The 26,991-nt window shown below is 39.9% G+C and overlaps 1 protein-coding gene across 1 annotated transcript; it reads right to left on the bottom strand.

Annotated features, from left to right (window-relative positions):
- Positions 1-843: 843 nt before the first annotated feature.
- Positions 844-25,307, bottom strand: SHISA3 (shisa family member 3). Its single transcript, XM_063457914.1, has 2 exons — positions 24,448-25,307; positions 844-1,630 (listed from the first exon to the last, which is right to left on the bottom strand). Exons 1-2 carry the CDS (start codon positions 24,713-24,715, stop codon positions 1,197-1,199), a joined length of 702 nt encoding a protein of 233 aa, XP_063313984.1. The 5' UTR covers positions 24,716-25,307; the 3' UTR covers positions 844-1,196.
- Between the last annotated feature and the right edge of the window lie 1,684 nt (positions 25,308-26,991).

Raw genomic sequence — 26,991 nt, 5'->3', positions numbered from 1 at the left:
TTTCTGTTTTGTGTTGTAAAAAGAAGGTGAAGCCGTACATTACAAGTTTTCCATAACACTCAGATATTACCAATTATGATTACTGTGAGATGGAAATATAGTTCACTATATGCAGCTGTTCAGAGAAGAAAGTTGTGCCATTTATTAAATAGTTATACAGAGTTGGGATATATTTACTTTGAGGTGAATGCTATGTATAAAACAATGTACGACAATCATTACAGAATAACTCCACTAATGTTATTATCTTATAGAATAAGAGAGCTCACCATCTAGTCTTTAAACTTTTAATATATTTACCTTGATGTGTCCAATAACCTTGTTTTCCTTGCAAAATATATTGTAAAGATTTCTTAATTACACATTAAATATGATTTGAATTAATATAATGCAGTGGTTCTACGTACTCTGGGTCAAGACCCAATAATGGGTTCCCACAACATTTTGGTGCATTCCTATGGTAAAAAATACAACAAAAAAAAACACATCTTATTCATCATGCTATAGACAACTGCTCACAGTAAGGTTTATTTTTCTGTAAATATGAATTTTCTCCCAGTGTAATGGAGTTCAATATTAAAAAGAGTCTAGGATGTTTGGTCCAATGTATTTAAATGTTAATTATATCAGACTTGACGAATGGGTCACCATGCTAATTCCCTGTGCACGACTTGCACCCTTTTGGAAAAAAGGTTAGGGACCACTGATATAGCACATCAATATATTCCAAACAGGTACATATTTTTTTGTGTTTTGTTTTCTCCACTCATCTATATCAGAAGAATATTTTGGAAAATTAAAAAGTTGTCTGTCTCTGGCTTTGATTTCAAAATAGTAGGCCCTCTGTTTGATTAACAGGTCAACGACAAAGGATCTACTGGCCTCAGATAGGTCAAACTTAGTAATTCTGTAGTGCTGAAATTGGTTTCTCCTTAATATTTAACATATTGTTATTGCCTCAGCTCCCAGGTTGGCTGCTCAGTTAACAGATTGTTGAATGATGCCATATTTATATCCCTGGTGTTGTTACTCCATGTTGTATGCCAATGCATCTGAATATTATATATATCAGTCATACAACTGCTCTTCAGATTTTTGGACATCAAGTGTTCTTGTGAAACCATTCAAATGGCAGCCAGACTTCAGATGATGGAGTTATTGGCTTTGCTTTTATCCGATTAAGTGAACAGGTCCTGTTAGGTCTGTCTGAAATCTGAACAGCTTTTATTGGAGATTGCTTCTGGTTGGATTGGGTATGCGAAATACTGTGTGGAGACAAGGAATGTGGAAGGGTTGAGGTGGTTGGAATGTGCCAAGGAATAAGGGGGCGGTGGAGATGGCACTAGACAAACTGGATCTGTTCTGGAGGAGGATAATCTCCGTATAGAACCTCCAGTTGATGTGGAACTGGTTGCAGTACTGGACTGCCTTGAAGGAGTTCGCAGGTTAGTGCTGGTGAGGATCATAGGAAGGGTCTCTGGTGGATAACTGCGCAATGTGAACCTCATGGGCTGCTGGGATGTCTGCTTGGGTCTCAAGCATGTGCAACAGTAGACAGCCACCAACGATCCCACGATGATAAAAGCAATGAATATGGAGCCAACAATGAGGAAAGGGACATATGCCGGCTCTGCAGAACAAAAAGAAAAACAGCAATTTTAGCCTATGCCAGATCATAATTACCTACTAAGCCCTCAATGAATACTTTTCTAACAACTTACTTCGTACCCCAACTTTACCATCTGTGTCACTATACCCCACTCCCTCTAGAATGTAAGCTCATGGAGCAGGGCCCTCCACCTCTCTTTTCCTGTACGTCCAGTTGTCTGGTTACAAGAATTTGTACTACGGAATTTGATGGCGCTATATAAATAATAATAATAATTGTCAGATTTTCATCGCAATAGTGGAAACATTTTTATATAGCATGTAATAGCATGCATAAAATAACAAACATTGTAACAGAATATGTCTGTACGTTTGGTGCCCTATTGCTGTACTGATAGCATAGCTGATGCTGTTAATGTTTTGAAAGGTCCATTCCATTTATAATATATTATTTAAGGCAGTCCTCAAACACAAATAGTTCATTAAATCATTGAATTTAATCACACATATCACAATAATGCAAGGTAGGTATGGCTACACTGTTGCACAGCATATTTCATTAGGGCATATACCCATTTCTTTAAAGGAACACTATAGGGTCAGGAACACAAACATGCATTCCTGACCGCATAGTGGTAAAACACTATTTAGGTCCCTGCCCCTCTTTAATAATGTTAAAACTCCCCTTTATTCCAGCGCCACGTGACACTGCCTATACTGGCCCCACCTTCTTGGCTGACATAATCAGAATATATGATCTCAGCCAATTCAATGCTTTTCCACAGGAAAGCAATGGATTACCTGAGATAGTCAATTCTGATTTTCTAATCAAAGGAGGCAGGTCAGCACTGACAGAGAAAACAACTCTAGTGGCCGTCTGAGTGACTGCTACTGGAGGTGTCCCTAGACAGCTCTGAAAAGAAACATAGAATGTGAAGGCAGATAAGAACCATTCGGCCCATCTAGTCTGTCCAGTTTTCTAAATACTTTCATTAGTCCCTGACCTTATCTTACATCTAGAATACCCTTATGACTATCCCACGCATGCTTAAACTCCCTCACTGTATTAACCTCTACCACTTCAGCTGGAAGGCTATTCCATGCATCCACTACCCTCTGAGTAAAGTAATATTTCCCGGGATTAGTTTTAAACCTTTGGCTCTCTAGTTTAAGACTATGCTTGTGTAACACGTTTTATTCTAAAGTGTTTATAGCAAAAAGCCTGCAGGGACGGGCTATAAAAACCAGAACAACTACATTAAACTGTAGTTGTTCTAGTGATTATAGTGTCCCTTTAAACATCTATTTATGTAGCTAAAGGCAAACATGTATTAAGAACAAAATAATTTCTTTGTTGATTTCAACACACAAACTTACTGAGAAACCATAAGGAGAATATCCACTGTAGCTCAGTGTAATGGTAATTCTGTCAATAGTGTATTAGTGCTTTCTTAATATCAAAATTATTTGAAAAAAAATATAGGTCTCTCGCTGACATACAAGGAGATGAAGACAGACACAAGTGGTAGTGATGGTGGTCAGGAAAGAAACACGGTGAGTGATAAATAACCACCACTGGTTAAAGGGACACTCCATTGCCCAAAGGCAAAAAATAGAATAAAACTTAAAACACTGTTTAGTGGATATATCCTAAATGAAAACATGAATGCATTTAATTATGCATTTTTTTTCATTGGGGGTATATGTCAAAACAGCTTGCAAAACCTTCAGTTCTCTTGTCTTCTCTTTGCAAGCCCTCCCATAACTCCACCCAGTCTTCCCCTGGCTGTCCAAGCTCAATGAAAAGTATTTGCAAGGGATTAAGTGTGTCCCTTTAATATAAAGTGCCCTAGAGGCCCCAGCCTAAATTATATATTTCTATTTTTAGCAATGTATCTGCTGACAGTTTGCGCAGACAGTGAGCATATTGATATAATAGTTTGAAAATTTGGGAATTAATTCCAGAGCTATTAAGTTCCAATCTGAACGTTCGGTGTGATTCTGTTTGGATTTAATCCAATTCAGCAGTCAATAAATTGAGTGCATTTTAGTCCAATTGAAATATATAAAGTATTCATTTACTTTAATCTCTGGAGCCTATCATCATTTGTGTGATATTTGATGCATAAATGGGATATGCCGTACTTGATATTTTAGAGCATTTCTCTAATGTTATTTGCTCATTCTGGCCAATGACTTGTTTGTGTACAATTTTTTTAAATGTATTTTTGAGAGTGCGTTTGGTGAGATTTTATTTGCATCATGAAATGCGCCGTATGCTGACCGTGTCATAGCTGATTTGTAAACCCAGACATGTAATAAATATTTATACACCTTGCTTCAGTGTGAAGTTCGCAACATGTGCAACTTTGCCACCAGCTTCCATTGTGTTGGACTCGTAGAAAGTTGGAGTTTAATCAGTTGGATGAGGACAAGGAGTTAAATTTAAACAACATCTGGAGAGCTAAAGCTTGGCTTCCCAAGTAGTTAACATTCATATGCCTCACCCTGATTTGCTGAGCTCTGCAACTCATTAGATGTGCACACAAGGCTGCACACACTTAGCTGCTTGACTCACATGTCCCGTCCACTCAGTGCAAGTTGCTAATCTACCTGAGCCTATGAGCAGGAAGAGAACGCTTTCACACAATAAATAATGAGGCACTGCTACCATCCAATGTCAATATAACATACCGCAAGCAGCCGGGGAAACACATGGGTAATCCACAAAAAAAATAGTCACCAGCCGGTAAAGAACCAAACATTCAGTTCTTTTTTTTTTTCCTTGTGATTAGAGCAAAGTCATCGTGGTCCCTTATTGTAACAGGTTTCTTATAAATAACCAGAAATATCCATAAAAATGCACACAGGGTGATTTATAGACTTTGAATTGTCACAAATCGAGCAGGGAAATTGACATTTTAGGCCAAAATGGTTGAATCCCGAGAATTCATGATTTAATGAATAACTCTGAATATATGCAATAGAACGTTGTGATAAAGCACTTTAACAAGGAATAAAATGCAATTAAAAAATCTATAAATCAGCAAGCAGCTCAAAAAACAGATGTAAAGTGATACGTTTCTTCAATAAACCTATAGGTGCATAACCAAAAATAAGTGTTGATAAATGATCAATTTATAAACCAATAATGGAGTGCTATAGATAAATCACAGACAGTGGGTTGTCTTACCCCCAACTGAGCGTGAATACGGTAAGTAGAAGTCTCATCAGTGTTATATAACTTGCAAAACAAAAAACAAACATATATAGTGCAGGTCATATTGGAAAGTGGCAAACGCAGGATGATATTGTGTATAAACTCACACGGGTTAGAGCCCAAAATATGTGCCTCAGTATTCATGCAGATGTGATTTTAAGGTAGCAACCACCTACCACCCACCACCCCCCATCCACGCTCAGTAAGGGGTTGATCACTTCTAACCTTTGGATATATCACTAGAATGTTTGATTTACAAATAATCTTCTTCAAAGAACACTCCAAACACCTCAACAACTACAACTACAGTGCTTATGGCGATAGGAGTTTCCTTTTTTGGGTGAAAACTGAAAAATGCTTTGGCATAATAACAATATGCAAATTATGATATTGTAAGAACTGACAAGTTGCATCTATATATCTTTGTTTTCCCATAGTTTGGAAAGTTGTAATTATGTTATATATTTGAGGCATTGTTATGATGCTTGTTCTTTTCATTGTGTATGTTGTTTATAGCCTGCAAAGGCTAGTCCTTGTTCAAAATAAAGTATAGTGTGCTAGTTCCTTTTGGAACCCTGTGTTTTGGTACGTTATTCGGGGACCCCAGAAACATTCTTCGGACCTGTTGGCTGGCTACTTGGTCCCTGGATTTCAGGACAAGTCAAAGAGTTAGGCATGAGAGCCACAAGTGCCTTTAGAGAGGCAGTAGTTGGTCACAGTGCAGGCAGGGGTGTGGATACCTGCCTGGAAGGAGAGAGCTGCAGCCGGGACGGTTGGAAGAGTTCCGGAGAGACCCCAGTCACGCTTCGGCGACTAGGACTGAAGTGTTTCAGGGTTCCTGGAAGCGGCTAGAAAGAAGACTGGGCAGAGGTACTCAGTTGGAGTTTGAGAGCTCCATCACGATATATATATTTAAAAATAAAGACTATTAATATAAAATCCATTCAGATCATCAATAAGTAACTTGGCTTACATTTCACCTATCTTAAGGGTGCTTAAAGTGCACCTTTATTGGGACACTTATGCCTTATGACAATTAAACATGTTATTAAAATACTACACATTAGTCAGGGCTCAAAATGTCTATTTGCCCTGGAGAGTAGGAATTCAGTGCTGGTGAGTGTGCAATGGACTCGCCAGGCTTGTAGTGACAAATTAACTTTTAAGGCCTGGCTAGTAGCTGTCACATCCTGTTCTGTGGAGATGTCTGGCCTTGGCTTCTGGTATCCAGTCATCTTTTTACAATTCTTGTTTAGTTTTTCTTTGTTTTTCTGGTTTTCTATTCTATGTCTGATTTTCTTTATGCTGGGTTTTCTGGGTTCATCCCTCTATTCCATTCCTGGAATTCCTAGTCTCTTGGATTCCTTTAAATGTTTGTTTGTTTTTTTTTGTTGCCACACCCGTTCCTTTGCCATTAATCCTTTTTGTTTCAGTCTGGTCCTGCAAGCAGTGGTCTCATTACCTCTGCTCCTTTCTTTGCAGGTAAGTACTGTGTTTTTTTTGTTTATTTAGTCATGCATATCAGCAGTTAGGACCCACCGTAATCGGAGTACTTTGGCACAGTGGTGGGCTGCATACATCTTGAACATTTATAAATCTCCAATGTTTTACATATATAGTACTTAGTTATGTCTCCTTGTTTTGCCTTGTATCTCTTGTCTTGTTTTATTTTGTCTTGTATTCCCAGTTCATGTACAGTCCTGTCCTGCCCTGTTCATGTTTCCCTCATGTCTTGTGTACATGTTCTGTTTTCTGTCCTGCTCCAGTTCTGGGTTCTTCTAGTCTAGTCTTGTTAACTTGTTTGGTGCATGTTCTAGTCTTGCCTTGTTTCTGTACTGGATACATATACACAGCCTCCTTATCCATATCCTGGGAGGTCTGCATATTTTCATCTGCTCCTGGATCCGCAGAAGCTGTATCAGGGCTCTGGTATGTGGTCGCACAAACACAAGTGCTCAACACCAGGGGGCGTGTGGTTACCCTGCACTAGGCTCTGATAGTCCTTTCCACACTGAGACTCCCATCATCATCATCAGGCACTCTCCGTACCGCAACCTGTGACAGTAGCATAGGCAGTGTTTGTGAGAGTGTCACAGAGCTCTACTGCAATACAACTCATTATGTATGATACGCAGGTCCTGTTTGTTCTCATATTTATTACCAATCAGAACACACAGGACCAGCTCCCTCAATGCAATGCAATGCTTTGGATCCGTTCAGAATAATTTGCAATCAAGCACAAATATCAAATTTGAATCTTACCGTAAGTGTACCTGCATGAATACATAACAAATATTCAAATTGCCCTGGGCGTGGACATTTATAAGGAACTTTCTGGAATGTTTGGGAATGTTTAAAAATGGTGTCACACAGCAAGATATACAATAAACACAGTGCCTGAGACAATCGCAAGTGTTGAGTACTGTATTCCATACTGGTGTTTCACCTTCCCTGTGAAGAGCCATGGGACTCTCCATCGTTAGCTCCATTCATGCACTTTCCTACTGCCATTTTATCTAAAGCATGCTGTTGCAAGTAATTGCATATTTTTTGCAACAATTAGTTATACACATTAAAAAAATATATATATATGGGGCACGGCTTGTCCACCATGCTAAACAGTTGCAGCAAGCGGGTGCTCCTCGACAATCTCAATACATAAGCTTCTAAAGTGCTATTTTATGCAGAATATTGACTTAAACTACTCTATACCAGTCTCGGCTGTTCATTGGGCAACCGAGGTGCAAGCTCAAGCTCATCTTGTGACACTGTAGCTGTGGAAATCTGGTCTTCAGTATCTGTGGCCTGCTTTTTTCTCTAGCAGGAAGTTGCTGCCAATCTCTCCAACTGGGATAGACACACATTTGTTGGGGATTATTCTCTGTTCTATATCATATTTACCTATCTGGCTATGGCTCTTTGCCAATGGGCATCATATATCCTACTAAGCAGTATTTTTTTTTCTTTACTGCTACCCCTTACATCTTTGTTTATTTGCTGATGGGCCAACCAAGGTATATATTTACAGCCCAGCATTCTATCTTCGTGGTGGGTCTACAGCCCAGCATTCTATCTTCGTGGTGGGTCTACAGCCCAGCATTCTATCTTCGTGGTGGGTCTACAGCCCAGCATTCTATCTACTTGGTGGGTCTACAGCCCAGCATTCTATCTTCGTGGTGGGTCTACAGCCCAGCATTCTATCTACTTGGTGGGTCTACAGCCCAGCATTCTATCTACGTGGTCGGTCTACAGCCCAGCATTCTATCTTCGTGGTGGGTCTACAGCCCAGCATTCTATCTTCGTGGTGGGTCTACAGCCCAGTATTCTATCTACTTGGTGGGTCTACAGCCCAGCATTCTATCTACGTGGTCGGTCTACAGCCCAGCATTCTATCTACTTGGTGGGTCTACAGCCCAGCATTCTATCTAATGGTGGGTCTACAGCCCAGCATTCTATCTACGTGGTGGGTCTACAGCCCAGCATTCCATCTACGTGGTGGGTCTACAGCCCAGCATTGCATCTACGTGGTTGGTCTACAGCACAGAATTCTATCTACTTGCTGGGTCTACAGCACAGAATTCTATCTACTTGGTGGGTCTACAGCCCAGCATTCTATCTACTTGGTGGGTCTCTCACTATTTGCCTAGTTTAATAGAACGCAAATCTTGTTATTGTACAAAAACAACAACATGAGGTATCACTTTGTTAACCTTGTTAACATCTCTGTACTCTTTACCGAAATCTCAATTTTAAAAAAAAAATAAGATTTTTGAACATTTACACATTTGAAGCCTATTCTGCAAAATAAAAATTATGATCAGCTGCCCACTAGTTGCCACTTTTTTACACAAGTAGGTTGCATTCGTTTTTTGTTTTGTTTTTGGGAGGCAGAGGGGGGGGTTGCATCAACACAAAGCTATAACTCTAAGTGACAGTATTGTACATACATTCTTGAAGGTAATATAATAATAATGCAAAAATAGTCATTAGAATGAACCACATCTGTGAAATATTTCGCGAGAACAAAAGCTGGATGTTTTTGTGCTATTCCATGATGTTCTATTACGTGCATTCGTGCACATTTTATGCCCGAAAGGTCGCTTTAAGATGAAGCTTTTTTAAAGGAGGTCAGCTGCTGTACACATTAAGTATTGATTTCTTGTGGGTACAACCCAAGTTATTTGTGTATTTTTTCTATACTCCATTACTTGCTAAACTCTTGATAAAAAGACAGAAAGCGTGTGTTGTAGCCAAGATCCATTCTGCAGTTGCCTAAACACATTTTAATGGCTTAGCCCCGGTGGGATTTGCTTGGAATAATAAAAAAACACCACATTAAACCAACGGTTAATGAAAAATATTAAATTCCCTTTAAATGTTCCAAGCCCTTGCACGGAATCAATATACTTCTTTATTAAAACTCGAAATGTCAAAGAATAAACACACTTATTTTCATTTTGACAAATACAGTGCCGATTCTGTTACAGACGCAGCCCCCCCCAGATTAACTGATATGTGACCTCTGCTCTGTTAATATCCAAATAAAATTCAAGCAGAGTACAAAATCCTCTCCACTGGGATTTCATTGATGTGAAGTATTGTACGGGAGGTTTGGGGTGTACTATTACATGGCTTACCCTGGATTTATTTGGTCATTGTAACAACTACTATTGCGGCATTAACTGAAGTGGTTTAACCGTGTGAGTTACAGAGAGGTAAATTACATAAAGTTTAAATTTTATAACTAAAAGTGACTAGATATAATTTTCTTATAGATCATGTTTTTAAACCTTGTACTACATTCATGCCTTCCAAAATTTCAAATAGACCAAGAGGGGCACTTAATTTTTAAGGTAGAAGTAAGGTAGATGTACAAACAGAGAAAAGTATACACACTAAAAATATATAGGGTAAAAAACGTCTAACTGGAAGTGATCCCAGGTGTACCTCACAAACACTTAAAAGATATACAACCAAACATAAAGTGGAAAACACACAGAATACGTTTAAAATATATGTAAAACAAATTAAACAACCTGAAATCAGGTAAAGTATCCGTGGATATGATCTGTATAAAAGATTCAAAAAGCTGACATAGCGTAATACAGATTACAGATTACACATTAAGTAGCAACCAGCATAGGGTTTCTGCAAAAATATCAAATATCTTGGGACTACTCTTGGAACAGAACGTGAGCCTTGAGAATAAATAATATAAACCCTGCCACTAAATGCCAAAGTGAGGGGTGTATAGGAAGTAATTTTAATGCATTGACAATATCAGTTTTACTGAGCCATGCCCTGCCCCTGCTGAGAGAATGGCCCAGATGGCATTGTCAATGATGGAGTATTGTAAGGAGAACTCTTCTGAGGGTATGAGGGAGCTAAGACTAGGGGCCATGGAGGAATGTGGTGCTGATAGGTCAATGATCAATCTGCTTTTATATAAGATTTACCAGTGACTATCCCAATAGGATTTGTCATCCATGAAGTAAAAGGGGGGGACCTAAAAGAGCCGAGAACAAATCCCTGTTCCAACTCAGTTTTTATCCATTTATCTACTGATTCTGGATCTGCTAGAGCTGACTGCAAATTATTACATTCAAGTGTACCACATGGCAAGTGAATGATACCCTTGTGAAATCCCCCCAGATAATCCCTCAATCAGAAAGTTAACCAAGTGTTGTGAAGGGTGGCTCCTCAAGAGTTTGGCAAAGTTTAACAATGTCATGTCCTAGCTTATCCTTAATTATCTTAGTAGACTTCGGGGAGCGAAAGAAACCAATTGGCCCTGCAAGACTTCTGCCGTATTAGGGCATAAGTTTGTGGAGTGTGACGGCCTTCAAAAGTGTCTGCAGATTAACTATCCAGTCTACTCCAATCCATACTGAAGTTGAACTGAGTCAGAGCTGCAGCCACCTTTTACGAAAAAGAACGGTGGTAATCGTAGAAGGCTGTACCCACCGTACTTGTACCCCAGATCCACCAGCTTATGCATATACACATCCAGTTCCTCTCTTTTCTCAGGATAAACGGAACAATACAGCTCCCTATAGATCCCAAAAGCCAGTACAAATTTACATAAAGATAATTTCTTGATCAACCTCGGGTCTCTCACTTTAAACACCACTGAAATATCCCCATGTGCATATGTCCTATTCTCAATGACATCCTGGGAGGCAATAAGCAGCAAGACAAGGTTAACATCCTTGCCCTCCAGGATGTCCTTTTTAAGATGAGCTGGAACCATATGCAATGGGTTAATGACCTCAGGGACTTTCAGTGGAACTAGAGAATCACCCGGGGTTGTCATTGATGATGCAGCTGGGTTAGCATCTGTGGATCTATCAAGTAAGTTAATGGTGCTGGCTGACTCCAACTGCTCCAACCTATGATTAATTAGTCCAATAGATGATAACACTGAGGTCATTATGGCTTGGACATCAGGCGGCTGGGATCCACTAGGCCCTTCCCCAGCATCAGAATTGTCGGTATTGACATTCAGTAGCCTGAACAACTCTACTTTCCTGGCAGTAGCCGGGATTGGGATATTCCTTCTGCAGAGTTCAGCGGTAATACACAGGATAGTCCATGATCTGAGTGATGATGGACTAGCTGCGTATGCCCCACGGGAAGGAGTACCAGACCTAGCAGGGGTGCTTCTGGGGCCTGTGACATACTGAAATATAAAAGTATCCTTTAGTGTGCACCCAATTGGTACTGGCAGGCTAGCTATTGCCAAGCGGCCAAACAATTACACTAAAAGGTGACAGGTGAGGCCTTGCTAGTTGCCAAGCAGCTTGAGAGACTCTACCTATGTGTTAGCACAAGGGAATTTTTAAGCCACTGAACGTTGTGGTGGGGTGTCGGCCTCTCGATAATTAAAGGAGAATATAGTATGGGAGTGATAGGTGAGGCCCTCTCTATGCAACCATGCCAGTCGAATAACTATGCGTTGGACCGATGGGCGTATACCTCCGAGTATGAGTGTCGGCCTCGCGGGACCACTAGCCTATGGCAAAGAGGCCGCAAACACTTACACTATTGGACACCCAAATCCCTAACAGCCAGTAACATTTACTAATAGGGAACCACTACATAGAATGATAAGTAATTTTTCGTACCTGTATGTTCGATAGTAGGAATAGAGTAAGGAAAGTAGTAAGGAACAGCAACCTAAAAATGAGGAAGACGTAGGATAGTATCTGAGAATGTAGGAATCCATGTGGGCCAGATTGTGGACCCAAATAATGTAAGGTAACCTACCCCACTGCTAGATACCAGGAAAATTGCAATTTTTGCCAGGAATGATGAGCACCTTGTGACAGGAAAAAGGTTGGACAGAGTGTGACACCTAAATAAGAAAAACATGAGCATGAACAATAGAGGAGGGTGTAAGATTATGGGATAATTATTAACTGAATAGTGGCCAACCTAGAAATGACAACTTTGATGAGCCGCCAAAAGATAAGAAAAGTATATGTAGATTTATTTATTTATTTATTTATAAAATATTTTACCAGGAAAGATACATTGAGATTTCTCTCATTTTCAAGTATGTCCTGGGTCCACAAATTAGATTCTAATTAGTAGATTAGAAATTACATGCGACCAAATACTCATTCGCATAGCTAAGTGTCATTCATATACCTATGTGAACTATTAAGTAATCAGGAGAATTTGCACAAACACACTAAGCAACCGGGTGTTCGTGTGATCCATAGAACCGAAAGAATAGAAATACGTTCGCATGAATAAGAAAGCGTATGTTACTGTATGCGAACAAAGGGCCGAATGAGGGAACTGTTCGCGCGGGTAAAAGGAACCGAAAGCCCCTTAATATTAGCCTGAAATAAGCCAAAAACATGCGAACGATCATGCAAATCAATAAGTCAAGGAAATGGACCCAAACCGAGATGACGCCATGTAATGCGACCGTGGCGCAATGGTCCTAACTTATGGTTCAGTGATCACTTCCAGGTCAGTCTCCGAGGGAGCTGGAGGAGGAAGCACACTGGAGGTGATCAATCAGCGGTTGGTAAGCGGTAAGCATAGCATCTTCCTGACATATCAATCATGGGAGGGTTATCAAAGGTGTCAGGAGGCAAAAGCCCCCTAAGCCACTAGCCTACAGTGGGTTGTGGGCTGCAGCATAACACACTTTTAGCAGGCAGGATTTGTGCGTGGCCTTTGCTAGCATACCATGGAGTGGCTTGTGGCCCATAATCTCAATGCTCAAAATGTTTAGACTGTCCCAACGGGATATTTCCTGGGAGACTGCATAACCTGCGGCTGAACAAGTTGCAAGACTACGATGAGTATGCATGGTATACAAGTGTTCACAAATTGCTATAAGGTGACTAAAGCACTGATCACCCTGACAGGCTGTCATCAGAGGAAATATCTAAGCCATGTACAGATATCTGTGAATGTTCTCTGAAAGGAACACCAATAGGCACCAATATGACTTCAGTGTATCTGATGGCCTCTTATGCGAGCTGTGTTTTTCTCCACGTACAAATCTCTTTAGTTTTGCTTAAAAATAATAATTAAAATACATATATATTTTGCAGCTGTTTGCCACACGGTCTATTTTCACAAAACGTCTTCCTGATTGGAAGGTAAACAGTGTTCCTTTGCCAATGCAAAATCATTGTGACTCCACCTCCAAAGTTAATGTACCTTTAATATCTGTATAGAATTTCAAAGCCATGCTAAGAGTTAATAGGATAAATAATAAGAAGGCAGTGATTGGTTATGGCGTGGAGCAGTGGCGTACTAAGGGGGGGGCGGGGGGGGCGGCCCGCCCCGGGTGCCACTGACTAGGGGGGTGCCATGACGTCCGGTGTCATGTGTCACCCCCCGGCCCCCATCATTACGCTGCGCACAGCCGCAGCACCTTTGCGGCCCGGCAGGACTTACTACAAGGATGAGAAGGGGAGGAGTGTTGCGGGCCGCGGCGTCGCGCAACGGGATGACGTCGTGCGCAGCGCCGTCAGCCCGCCTTCACGGATCTTCAGCGGAAGGATCCGGGCGGTGAGGCACCCAGTCGTCAAGGCATCAATAAAATGTAAGTAGTAATTTTATGTGATGGGGCTAAATTAATTAAAGGGGGGGGGGGGTGGATAATGGATTAAAGAATTAAAGGGGAGGGAGGTTTAATTAAGGGGGGGTGTATTAATTAAGGGGGGTGTATTAATTAAGGGGGCTGTATTAATTAAGGGGGCTGTATTAATTAAGGGGGAGTGAGTATTAATTAAGGGGGTATATTAATTAAGGGGGTGTATTAATTAAGGGGGGTGTATTAAGGTTTCAGTGAGTATTAATTAAGGGGGGTGTATTAATTAAGGGGGGTGTATTAATTAAGGTTTGAGTGAGTATTAATTAAGGGGGTGTATTAATTAAGGGGGGTGTATTAATTAAGGGGGGGTATTGATTAATTAAGGGGGAGTATTAATTAAGGTTTGAGTGAGTATTAATTAAGGGGGTGTATTAATTAAGGGGGGTGTATTAATTAAGGGGGGAGTGAGTATTAAGGGGGGTGTATTAATTAAGGGGGTGTATTAATTAAGGGGGGTGTATTGATTAATTAAGGGGGAGTATTAATTAAGGGGGGGAGTGAGTATTAATTAAGGGGGTGTACTAAGGGGGTGTGGGTTAATTAAGGGGGTGTATTAATTAAGGGGGTGTGGATTAATTAAGGGGGTGTGGATTAATTAAGGGGAGAGTGAGTATTAATTAAGGGTGGTGTATTAAGGGGGAGTGAGGATTAATTAAGGGGTGATTTGATTAATTAAGGGGTGAGTGGATTAATTAAGGGGGTGTAATAATTAAGGGGTGTGTGGATTAATTAAGGGGGGTGTATTAATTAAGGGGTGTGTTGATTAATTAAGGGGGTGTATTAATTAAGGGGGAGTGAGGATTAATTAAGGGGGGTGTATTAATTAAGGGGGTGTATTAATTAAGGGGGGTGTATTGATTAATTAAGGGGGGTGTATTAATTAAGGGGGTGTATTGATTAATTAAGGGGGGAGTATTAATTAAGGGGGGAGTGAGTATTAATTAAGGGGGGTGTGGATTAAGGGGGTGTATTAAGGGGGTGTGGGTTAATTAAGGGGGGTGTATTAATGAAGGGGGGTGTGGATTAATTAAGGAGGGTTTATTAATTAAGGGGAGAGTGAGTATTAATTAAGGGTGGTGTATTAAGGGGGAGTGAGGATTAATTAAGGGGTGAGTGGATTAATTAAGGGGGGTTTATTAATTAAGGGGAGAGTGAGTATTAATTAAGGGTGGTGTATTAAGGGGGAGTGAGGATTAATTAAGGGGTGAGTGAATTAATTAAGGGGTGAGTGGATTAATTAAGGGGGTGTAATAATTAAGGGGTGTGTGGATTAATTAAGGGGGGTGTATTAATTAAGGGGGTGTGGATTAATTAAGGGGGGTGGAGTAATTAAGTGGGGTGTATTAAGGGGGAGTGAGAATTAATTAAAGGGGTGTATTAATTAAGGGGTGTGTGGATTAATTAAGGGGGGTGTATTAATTAAGGGGTGTGTTGATTAATTAAGGGGGTGTATTAATTAAGGGGGAGTGAGGATTAATTAAGGGGGTGTATTAATTAAGGGGGGGTGAGGATTTATTAAGGGGGTGTATTAATTAAGGGGGGTGTGGATTAATTAAAGGGGGCTGTGGATTAAAGAATTAAAGGGGGAGGTTTAAATAATGGGGGTGCAGGGTTTTTTTGATTAAGGGGGTTGCAGTATTCTATTTATTAAGGGAGGATGTGCACTGCAGATTTTTGTTTTTTTGTTAAGGGGGTGTGCAGGGTTTGTTATTAAGAGGGGTTGTGCACGTTTTTGTTTTTTATTAAGGGGGTGTGCAGGGTTTTTTATTAAGGGGGTGTGCAGGATTTTTATGTGTAGGGAGTGAATGAAATTTATGTGATCGGGGTGCAGGGTTTTTATATGAAGGGCGAGACCAGGGGCTTTGTAGAAAGGGGCAGGGCAGGAGTTTTCTAGAAGGTTCTCACCAGCCCTTTTCTACAAAAGCACTGGTATTGAAAATATTGAAAAAATATGTGGGTGTTTTCTTACATTTTTATTATGGGGGGGGGGGGGGGGGGGGGGGGTGCCACACTCAGGGTCCGCCCCGGGTGCCAAATGCTCTAGGTACGCCCCTGGCGTGGAGTGATGTCACTATCCCAGCTAACACTGATCTTTCATTGGCTGAGCTGAGCATTTACTCAAAAAGTGTTAAGGAATTTGCATTATGAGGAGGCGTGGCTAAGTAGGCAGAGCACAATGCAGAAAGCTGAAATGTTTTAACTTTCAAAACTAATGAAATGCACTTAAATTATGTTGGCACTCAGAGCATGACTGAAATGCCCTCTTAAGCTGTGCAAGTCAAACATTTGAAGGTTGCTGCAATGTCCACCTATGTAACCCATATATTGCATCTGGAACATCATGGAGTGGAGAGGAGTGGAGGCACTGCAGTCCTTGGTATCTAGTTGTTGCGGAAGCAGGGACTCCTTCCTGCTTCCCACTACGTATGCAGCAGTAACCGGGCAGCAGTAACTGGGCAGAGGGTGCAGGCCATATTTAGCTCTGCCCTCGCTGCCCATTTAGCTCTGCCCCATTGCGTGTTTTGCTCCGCCACCACCATCTGTTTAGCTCTGCCTCCACCCATGGCCCCCTTACTTGTGGCCAGCTTTTGCAATTCTGCCACTGCATTGCCCTCACGTGTGGGAGCTATGTCGGCCGCCATGGCACCTTTGTGGCCGCACAACTCACACCCCCTTAGGCCTGCCTTTTGCAGCATGAGTAGACCCTATTTTGGGTTCCTGTCCAGCCGTCCCAATATAGATCCCTGATGTCCCACATCTGTGAACACCAGGGAGCTGACACATTTGCACTGTGCAGTGGACTCTAAGACCATGCAGAGAGCACTTTAGCAGCACTCTCTGCATGGTTCTGTATGTTGAGGTCCGGCTGGGCTGACATGCCCCTTTATTGGGTGGATAAGCCCACTTCCCAGGCAGGTTCTCTCATTATGGGTGTCACCAGTGACACAAGTTATGTCACTGATGACACCCCCTGCAGGCCTACCCACTCATTCTAGAGAAGTATGAGATTGTCAGGCCTTAAGCCTCCCGATGTCTCCTCATGCTTCCGGGTTTGACGGAGCTTAGCCACACCCCCATTGACGCGGTCTGCTATTTAATGCGACCGCACCAGCTGATAGAGGCTGGATTATTGAAACGCGTACCGCGCCAAACTCACCGGCTCACATACCTCGCTGAGACGACCACTCGCTACTGGACCGGACTGGAGGAATATTCAAGTCCCCAACATCTCTCCTCATCACCGACAGGTGCCAGCACTCTCTGCAACCATTCACTGAAGCAACCGCCTCAGAGGAGAGCTGGGGACACAATCCCTCTACTTCTGGAAGTTAAGTAACTTACAGTCTCTGAGTTAAGAGCTAACAATGCTAAAGCTTTATTTCAACTTACTAAAGTCTGCTATCAAGTTTTCCAACAAGCCTGTTACAGCTTTCCTCAAATCAAGTATTATTCAAGTTCAGCTGTACCTGTCTTGCTACAGATAGTCTTATTTCTTTATACTAAAGTCTGCTATCAAGTTGTCCAGCAAGCCTGCTACAGCTTTCCTCAAATCAAGTATTATTCAAGTTCAGCTGTACCTGTCTTGCTACAGATAGTCTTATTTCTTCATACTAAAGTCTGCTATAAAGTTGTCCAGCAAGCCTGCTACAGCATCCCTCAAAACAAGTACAATTTAAGTTTTGCTGCACCAGTCTTGCTACTGATAATTCCAATGTATACAATCTCTTATAATTTGAACTGTTAACAAGAATAACGGACTCTAATGAATTCTGAACCTTGTCATTGCTGAATGAAACAAACCGTTTATTATTTAAAGAAACAGTACCTGTAATTCTGGAACTGAAGTCTCAGTTCCATCTAAGTGTCTTAATAAAAGATCAAAGTCCTAAGAAATCTGCAGTTGTGTTCCACATCATTTAATGTGAACGTGACAGAGATAAATAATGCTTTCACTGCTATCATTGGCTTTCACCAGTGTAACAACAGAACTCAGTCCTACTTGTGTATGTGGTGTCTCTGCACCATCAACTTTGCAACGATGAAATGTTGTTATGGTAATTAGAATGACGTTTACGTGTATACCTACCTACTAGGGATACAAACACCCAGGGATTCCTGCGGTGGGATTTGTATTTGACAGCAGAATCAAGCCCCGTACATGTTTTGCTTCCATTGCAAACTAGTTTTCTCTTAGTTACTAGACATTTTCATGGCTCTCAAAGTCTTAATGGGGTTTAACCAGCTGCAGTGAACTAAAAACTGGACCAAAAATAAATAACTATTTGGAAATTATATATTAGAGAGTTTCTTTAACTTGGCTAATAGACCTGTAACATTACTACAACACAATCTGTACCTGAATATGTGCCAAATATTTCTAGCACTTTAATAGGGAAGTATGCAGCAGCTGCACCTAAGTAAAAGAGCTAAAAGTATGATTTATTGAGGATTTCTTCCACTGATGATATACATAAAGTAGCAATAACCATTATTATTATTATTATAATCTGTTTTAAACTGCTCTATGGCATGGAACATTGTCTATGGTGTTTGCAATATTATTTATTAAACAAAATCACCACTGACACTTCATGTATGCTCATGCAACATTTTTTATATATATATATATATATATATATATATATACTTGGTTGTCTTGTTGTTTTATTTTATTTTTTTGGTTGGTTTTAGGTCTTTTTTCCCCACTTCACTGCCATCCATTATATAAAAACGAGATAGTTCACGAGTAGTGAATCTTTATTAGTATAACAAATTGTGACATGTCATGTAAATAGCCGGCATAAACAACAGGGCTTAAAATAACAAAATAATAAGAAAAAGTGTCCAAACCAAAAAACAACAACAACAAAAAACACCACCAATGGTCAGGGTCGACTTGAAACGAGTACAGAGCTCTCTTAGGTATTTAACCTGCCTTTTCAACTCCCCCCTTCCAGCAGGCACAGACTTTTAATATTTTTTGACTTTTTTTGGGGGGGGGGCGGAGGGGGTTGGACACAATTTCTTATTATATTGTTGATTTATGTCCTGTTCTTTGTGAGGTCTGCCTATTTACATGCCATGTCTCTATTTTTTATACTAAAAAAGATGCACTACTTATGAACTATCTTGTTTGTATATCATGGCACTCGGCCCATCTAGTCTGCCCAATTTTCTAAATACTTTCATTAGTCCCTGGCCTTATCTTATAGTTAGGATAGCCTTATATGCCTATCCCACGCATGCTTAAACTCCTTTACTGTGTTAACCTCTACCACTTCAGCTGGAAGGCTATTCCATGCATCCACTACCCTCTCAGTAAAGTAATACTTCCTGATATTATTTTTAAACCTTTATCACACTAGTATAGAGACCCCATAGATTAAGGGGGTCGTAAGCAGATGCCTAAACTTTGTAAGACGATGTCCTCTTGTTGTGGTAGTTTGTGTATACACAAGTGTCACACTTGTATGTGACATTTCGTTATTGCAAACTGAATTAGTTTTGTACACCCGGACACCTGTTAGCACAGTGGGAAATGTGTGGGGAATTAATGGGGGCACAGTGCAATAAGGTGGCAATATACGGGCTGTGGTGGTGATACGGATTATGTGTTGGCCCTACTTTGCTGTATAGTTGTTAGGGTTTAATAGTATATGAAAGAAGATTATGGTGAGGAAATATGAGACCAGATCTGTAACGTATATTAAGAATGCAATGAAAAGTTACATAATAAAAATACTTTGTGATCACTATGCTGGAGTTGATGTTTAAGATTATTCTTGTCCATTAACAATCAATACAACAAAAATATTTTTTTTTATTCATTTAAATGTGTGATGTCGATGTGTGACATGAATAAACATTTGCACATTTATATCCAGATAAAAAAAACACTGGAATCTGACGGTCCTTTTGTTCTGCAAAGCACTTGGTATTAATAGGGCTATATTTGATAAATACAGAATGCCTATTATATGACACTTGAAATTAGAGCATTTGTGCGTGTCTAGATGTTTGCAGGTAACAGCAAAAAGGATTTAACCATCTTTAATGATGTCAATTTTGATTTACAACTGACCCACCTTACCAGCTACTGTATGTATGCCAAATATATTTTCTCTACATGTCCATTGAGAAACAGTCAACGTTGGTTTGTTTATTTGTTTTGTTTGTTTGTTTTGTTTTTATTTAATTCAGGCACTAGTGATATGACTTGGATATGTCCGTACATTTGTCTACGGTAATTTCTCTCACTACAAAACAGCATATAAACCTGTGATAAAAAAGGGAAAGAGTTTATGCAATATTGGGAATATTTTAGACTGCATGCCCTTCCAACAAAGATCAGGTCTAAAAAAAGTGGGCAGATTTAAAATTGACTGGGGGTAAGCACACAGTTGCCCTGTGCTGTAAATAATAAGGTAATACTTGCTGTTGTTATTTAAATATTAATGGTGCCGATTAAACCGTCATGCTAAGTGTGGATGCATGCGCAACACACACAAAACAACAAAATGTAGACAATGTAGGTTAAAATATAATAAAAAATATTTGGAGGCGTCCGAATTTCTGGAACAGATCCTAAACTAATCAAAAGAATTTATTTTGGTTCAATTTGTTTTGATAAGGATAGCAAGTTAAATAGTTAATAATACCTACTAAACAACTGAAAAATCTAAATTCAGAAAAGGACTTGTACTTAATTGATTTTTTTACCTGTAAATAACTATAAATAAGTATGTATATTTATTAAAACAGAGTATATATTCTTAAAGTAGCAATTTTAGTTGAACATTTATCCTATAGGGCCTCAGGTGGCCAATGTGGCAACCATTGCTATGTGCCATTATATAAGTTACTCAGTTACACCTGTCAAAATATCTGAATTACCATGGCAACGTGAACACTCATTTTTATGGAGTTATGATGCTTCATTATACATGGCAGAGAGAAAACCAAGAGGTCTATTTACTAAACTGACTCGGAAGAAGTAGGATAAAGCAGGCATCTTAGTGTATATTTGCAACTCATTTTTCAATTAACCACATCTTGATCCTTGATATAGAAATACATTATGAACATTTTGGGAGTTTCTGGTGCATCCCCAGTTAATTTTTTTAGAGAAATCATTTTTGACTTATTTGAGTCTCATATCTCAGTATATGCAGTATATCTGAGAATGGTAATGACAGACATGTGATACTTACACTAATATATCAGGCCATGTATTATATTGTGCGTTCCTCTGCAAGCGTTTCTGGGGCATATGTAATGCAAAATGTACGTATATATTTACAAAAAGAAAAAACTTTTTACTGATTTATCTCAATACTGGGATATAGGGAAACTGAGCCCTAATGCGTGCACTTTAAAAAAAAGTTTTTATTTATTTTTTAAAAATGTTTTTAATAAACCAGAAATTGTGAGGAATTGACAAGGGGATTTAAAGTTTTAAGCCACAATTGCTGAAACAGAAAAACAGAAATAAAATGAATTTTTTTTCCAACAAAAATATTTTGTAGTAAAATGTGCAATTCCTCGTCTACTCCCAATTTTGTATTTTTTCCACCAGAAAGGCTTTACATAATGCATATCCTGCAATCACCCTGCGTCACTCATGCATCGTAGGAGACATTTACTGTCATGTTAGACTTCAGTTAATTGGATTAAACTGCTGCAGGAATGTAAGTAATTAACTAAAACAAGCATTTCTAAAACACCAAATAATCAATAACAGACGTGTATAATCGTATCATCCAAATTGTGCAAGCTGGAGATGTCCAAATTTCTAGATTAATGTGAATCAAAACAATAATGAACGGATTCGAAACTAATCAAAAGAAATCATTTTGGATCCATTCATTTTGATAAGGATAGCATATTAGGGAGTTAATAATACATACTAAACAACTGAAAGTTAAAAAAAAGGGATTTTACCTAAAGTTAATTATTCAGCTGTTAATATATAGCTCCTTAATTTGGTATCCTCAAATATGGCAATCCCACATAAGGACAGCAAATTAGTGAGTTATCTAGTAAACAGTTAAAGGATCATTAAAAAATAATGTTTAACCCCTTAAGGACACATGACATGTGTGACATGTCATGATTCCCTTTTATTCCAGAAGTTTGGTCCTTAAGGGGTTAAAAAGGCTCTTTAATTGTTGTATTAACATTGTATTAGATAACTCCCCAATTTGCTATCCTGGGATTGTCATGTTTCATACAAAATTAGGGCGCTATCTATTAAATTTCTTAAGGATCAAAATGAAGAAAAGGGCTTTTCTTAACGTTGCTTTTCCATCTATTTAAAAGAGAACTTCCTAAATTGGTATCCTTATATGGGATTGCCATATTTAAGAATAACAAATGAATGTGCTGTTTAGCAGCTAGATCCCTCATATAGTAGTTGGTATCTTTATGGCAATCCCAAGAAATGATAGCAAATTAGAGAGTTATTTACTACACAGCTGAAATATCAAAATTAAGAAATGGGCTTTTCTTCATTATTATCTTTTGGCAGTTTAGCAGATAACTCCCTAAATTGGTACTTTGTAACTTTGTGGCTGCCACCTTCATTCATTAGCCACAGGAAATAACGGGCTCTCTAATTTTGGAAAGTTTGCCTGAATTGATCATTTTCGAATTGTGGACAAACAAAAATTCAAAACATTCTAAATGAAACCGAAGTCATTTTTTTACCCAGGCACATCCCTAATAAATGATGAAATTAAAAACTGGTCCAGTTCTGTCACTTTTATATAGCTATGTATAGACTAGGCCGGATACAATATACCGTTATATTATTGGATGTGTAATGCATCCCATTCCTTTCAATTACGAATATTTACAAAATTATTCATTGAAATGGAAATTGTCATTAGTTCAATATTAATTTCATTTTTAGATTAAAATAGTCAAACAAAAACGTTTTCTTCAGTTTGTGTGTTCTGGATAAAAAAGTTGAAATTCATTTAAAATTCCTAACAACTAAGAATTACCCTATAAAGATGAAAATTGTAAAAAACAAAACAAAACAAAAAACATTAAATGATTATAGATCATAGCCTTATCTGTTGAGTTTGTTGAGCAACTGTCTAGCGGCTAGCCCATACTACCACTCCTGTCAGCTGTAACTATAAAATCAATCTAATTGGACCAGCTATCTTGCCATCAATACAATAATGGACTGTGTATAGCTTGTTATTCAGTACTGTCTTATTTCCATAGAAATAATGCTTGAATTCCTTAACAGTACTTGCATTCAATTCTACCCCCAGGCTACCTAGGTATCCACTATTTGTTCTGTTCATTATTATCTTCCTTCATTATCTATCACAGTTAAATAAGTTAAACTTAGTAACTAGAATGGGAAGATAACTAGCTGGTGTGGCAGCTGTACAGGCCATAATAATCTCCCATATATCCCAACGCCCCCAGTTTACACAGTACCCCATGGGCACATTTACTGTTTCATAAATTGTTTACTTGCAAACTCAGTGTCTATTAAAAAAAAAAAAAACCTCAACACTCACTCAATACCGCCTAATTACACCCAGTGTTCCTTCAGTGCCCCAATATTCACTCTATACTCCCAAAAGTGCTCATTCACTACACACCAATGCTTGTAAAAAACCCATATTATTCATAAGTGCTTACTATGTGGTTCCCTACAGAGATTGCTTGTTTGAGGATTTATTGAATATTACACTTAAATTGACAGACAGGTCCTGCAAGGTGAGTACAGTCAGATATATGTGTAAATGGGGAGGGCAGCCTTTCATAACAACAATGTGCCCCTTAGGGAGCATGTGTTAAACCAAGTAGATTTGTATAGTTAACATTGATACCTTATCACTAAATATGATACTGGAAATGGAACAGAGAATTATTGAGCTACCTGACCGCACATTTTAGTTATATATTTAAATATATAATATAGATATGGTATCTAATAAATACTTTCAAATTTATATTTATTTGTTTCCCACCCCATTCACTATATTTTTTGGGGGAGGGGATGTGTCCCCCTATTACCCACTTTCTACACCCATACAATCAGGGTTAGATAGAAGTTTAAGGTTAGAGGTGCACTCCAGCACAGAGAGTTGGAAAACTAAGGGTTAAAGTGAGGGTTAATATTTAGTGTAACTCCCATTATAACACTAACCCTATATGTAACACTAAAATGTATGTTTTCTAACACAAAGTGTTGGGAAAATCCTCAATATAGACCCTGGCCCTAAATTAACCCTATGTCTTCCAGTCCCTGCATTATTATTATTTTATTAGTTATATAGCGCCATCAGACTCCGTAGCGCTGTACAATGGGATGAATGACCCTCTGTACCCCTGAGTGCCTCCACATTGCAGCCTGCCCAGTCACACAGCACAGATCTCTGCCAAGAGCCTGACCCCTGGAGCCCCCTGCCCCCGCTCTCAGCCCGGCCTGGCTGTATTACACTGCCCCCTGCCGGCCGCCCCACTAACTCACGCGCTGTGACTCCCGGGTCCCGCAGCTCCCGGTCATTGGTGCAGCTGCCTTGCTCCAGCCGTGCGTCCGAGGCGGCGCAGCAGTAGCGCAGAGCGCAGGAGCCGCAGCAGATAGTTGCGTCTAATGTATCAAAATCCTCTGGGCACTGGAATCCCGCCTGGTAGTTGCCCGCAGCGTCCAGCCAGCCGTGGCAGTACTCGCCCTGCGCCCTGGCCGTGCCCCAGGTGAAGAAAGCCAGCACCAGGCAGCTAGCCCACATGGTGCCCATACTGAGTGCCAGGTCTGCAGCCTGGCCAGGAGATGGTGTCTGAGTCACTCCTTGGCATCCAACGGCTGCTCTCCTTCTCCGGTGTCCTCACAAATCCCCAGAATATAATTCACCCATTAACGATTGGGTCTCCCCTGCCCATGGCAAAATTGAAATCAGTAGGGCTGCCTAGAGGGCACTGGACTGGTCCGGGGCACTGCAGCCCTCTGTGGAATAAGAACATCCAGTTTTTAATAATCCTGTTTTAAGATCCACATAACAATGACAGAAATTAGGTCCAGGCAGAAATAATGAGTGTGTCCATGAATCAGGCTGGCAGAAGGTGCCACTTGCTGTTTGGGATGCCCATATCCCAGGGTGATGTGCCAGTCAGGGCTTGCTCCAGGCTACAGCTGTAATTGCCTCCTGTTGCAGTCCTGGGTTTATCTGTATCAGGAGCTGAGCTAGTGGGCTGCTGCTGCTGCTGCTTTCTGTCATGTGTAGACAACTTCTGGTGGTCTCCCTCTGTCCATGTCTGGAAGCCTGCTGGAGCCCCCCAAGGCTGTCACTCCCAGCCCCCAGGGTCACAAGGCAGCTAATGAGAGCAGCTCCCTGCCACTCACTGCTTCCCATTGTCCCCAGTACAGAAGCAGTTCTCTCCTTCCCCTGGGAGTAGGCACACAATGCAAGCCCCCTTCATTACCCACAATTTATTTTTAAATGCAGCATAATTTGAAGTGGATTTTACCCTAAAGAAAAGCACCCCCTCCCCATTCATTCCATGTGCAGCACTTTGACTTTTCGTGTAGCACAGTCAGTCAGGAGGAGCCCCTGTTCCAGCTCCCAAAAAAGATTTGCATAGCTATTTCTAATGCTACAAGTCATAATGCTTAGTTTATTGTATATTGATAGTGATGTCATGTATATTCATAGTGATTTATTATGCACACTCTTGAATTAAAAATGCAAGGTAATGGTAAAACCTAAATAATTAATACATGGGAGGTATTAAAGTTTGAGAGACCACCTGGTGCCAGATTATCAGAGGGGGTCCTGCCAAGTTGGATTTTATGCCTTTCATTCCAGAAGATTTGTTTTGGCGTAAAACTGGCTGCACATTTGTGTGCACTGGGTGTGAGTGTTGCAGTACCAAGGTTAATTGAGTCTGGCTATTTCCATTCAGAGCTAGGAGGAATATGAATATGAGTGTATATTGTCTCATATTATATATGAACAGTTTTGCATTGCAAATCTTTTTCCACAGATGGCTTAGCGATTTGACTCTGTAATAAAAAAAAAAGTCTGACAGGGTCGTCAAAAAGCTGAATGGGCCAATTATCATCATTGTTTTCAGTATTTTCAATGTTTATAAAGTGATTATTCTAAACTTAAATCTGTAATAAATGTAGGTATTTTATTTCCTATATAAAATACCACATGCACACACACACGCACACACACACACACACACACACCTTGAAACTTTGTGACACTTTTCTATTAGCACTTCTATAAATTTGTCCTGTGTGTAGCGTCTATGATTATCCAAGCTGTCCTAATATTTATTTTCAACATAGCCGTAAGGTGTCAGGATGTATCTAAATACATAGAGGGACATTTCAAGAATCACTGAGGAAAAATGTCCATGATAGGGCGTCAAACAAAAATCATCATGATTATTTCCTTTTTGCTAGAAGGCTTAGAGAAAGAAGCTAACATGACACATAATGGTGCATGTTATCTAATAGATTCAATTAATACATAGATGCTTTATAAGACTGTCAGGGTCAGATTAAAGTGGCATTGTCACCTTCCCCTGAAAAATTAGTATTTAATAAATATAGAATCGTCGGCTCTAGATGCTGAAGCACCAGAAAATGAAGAGGAGACACCAAAGGAAGATGGCTACACCCACGAGGGACAGATTCAGATAAGTAAATCACACCTTTTCCGGACCCCAGCGGCGATGTCACTGTTGTGGGTCTTTGCAAATTCTGCAGAGTACCCAGACGGTGACAGTGTCTCTCTAATGTAGGGACTATTAGAGCTGAAGCTCCAGGTCCATGCATTCCAATAGGCGTAAACTGTCTATTTGATTTATATGTGTATTTATTTATTTAGTGATCCGTTGTGCTGAAATGCTGGGTGTTACAGCATGTGCCATGAATGCAACAATCTATTTCTGATCTGTGTCAAGATTAGAAACTGAATACCACAATTTCTCTGTGCCTCAGCTTGCTTTAAAAAAAAAAAAAAAATTATACTTAAAATGTGCAGGGTTTATATACGAGTACAAG

Source organism: Pelobates fuscus, chromosome 6, assembly GCF_036172605.1.
Source record: "Pelobates fuscus isolate aPelFus1 chromosome 6, aPelFus1.pri, whole genome shotgun sequence".
Lineage (NCBI taxonomy): Eukaryota > Metazoa > Chordata > Amphibia > Anura > Pelobatidae > Pelobates > Pelobates fuscus.
Note: the sequence above shows the minus strand (reverse complement) of the source record. Positions and strands in the feature narration are given on the sequence as shown.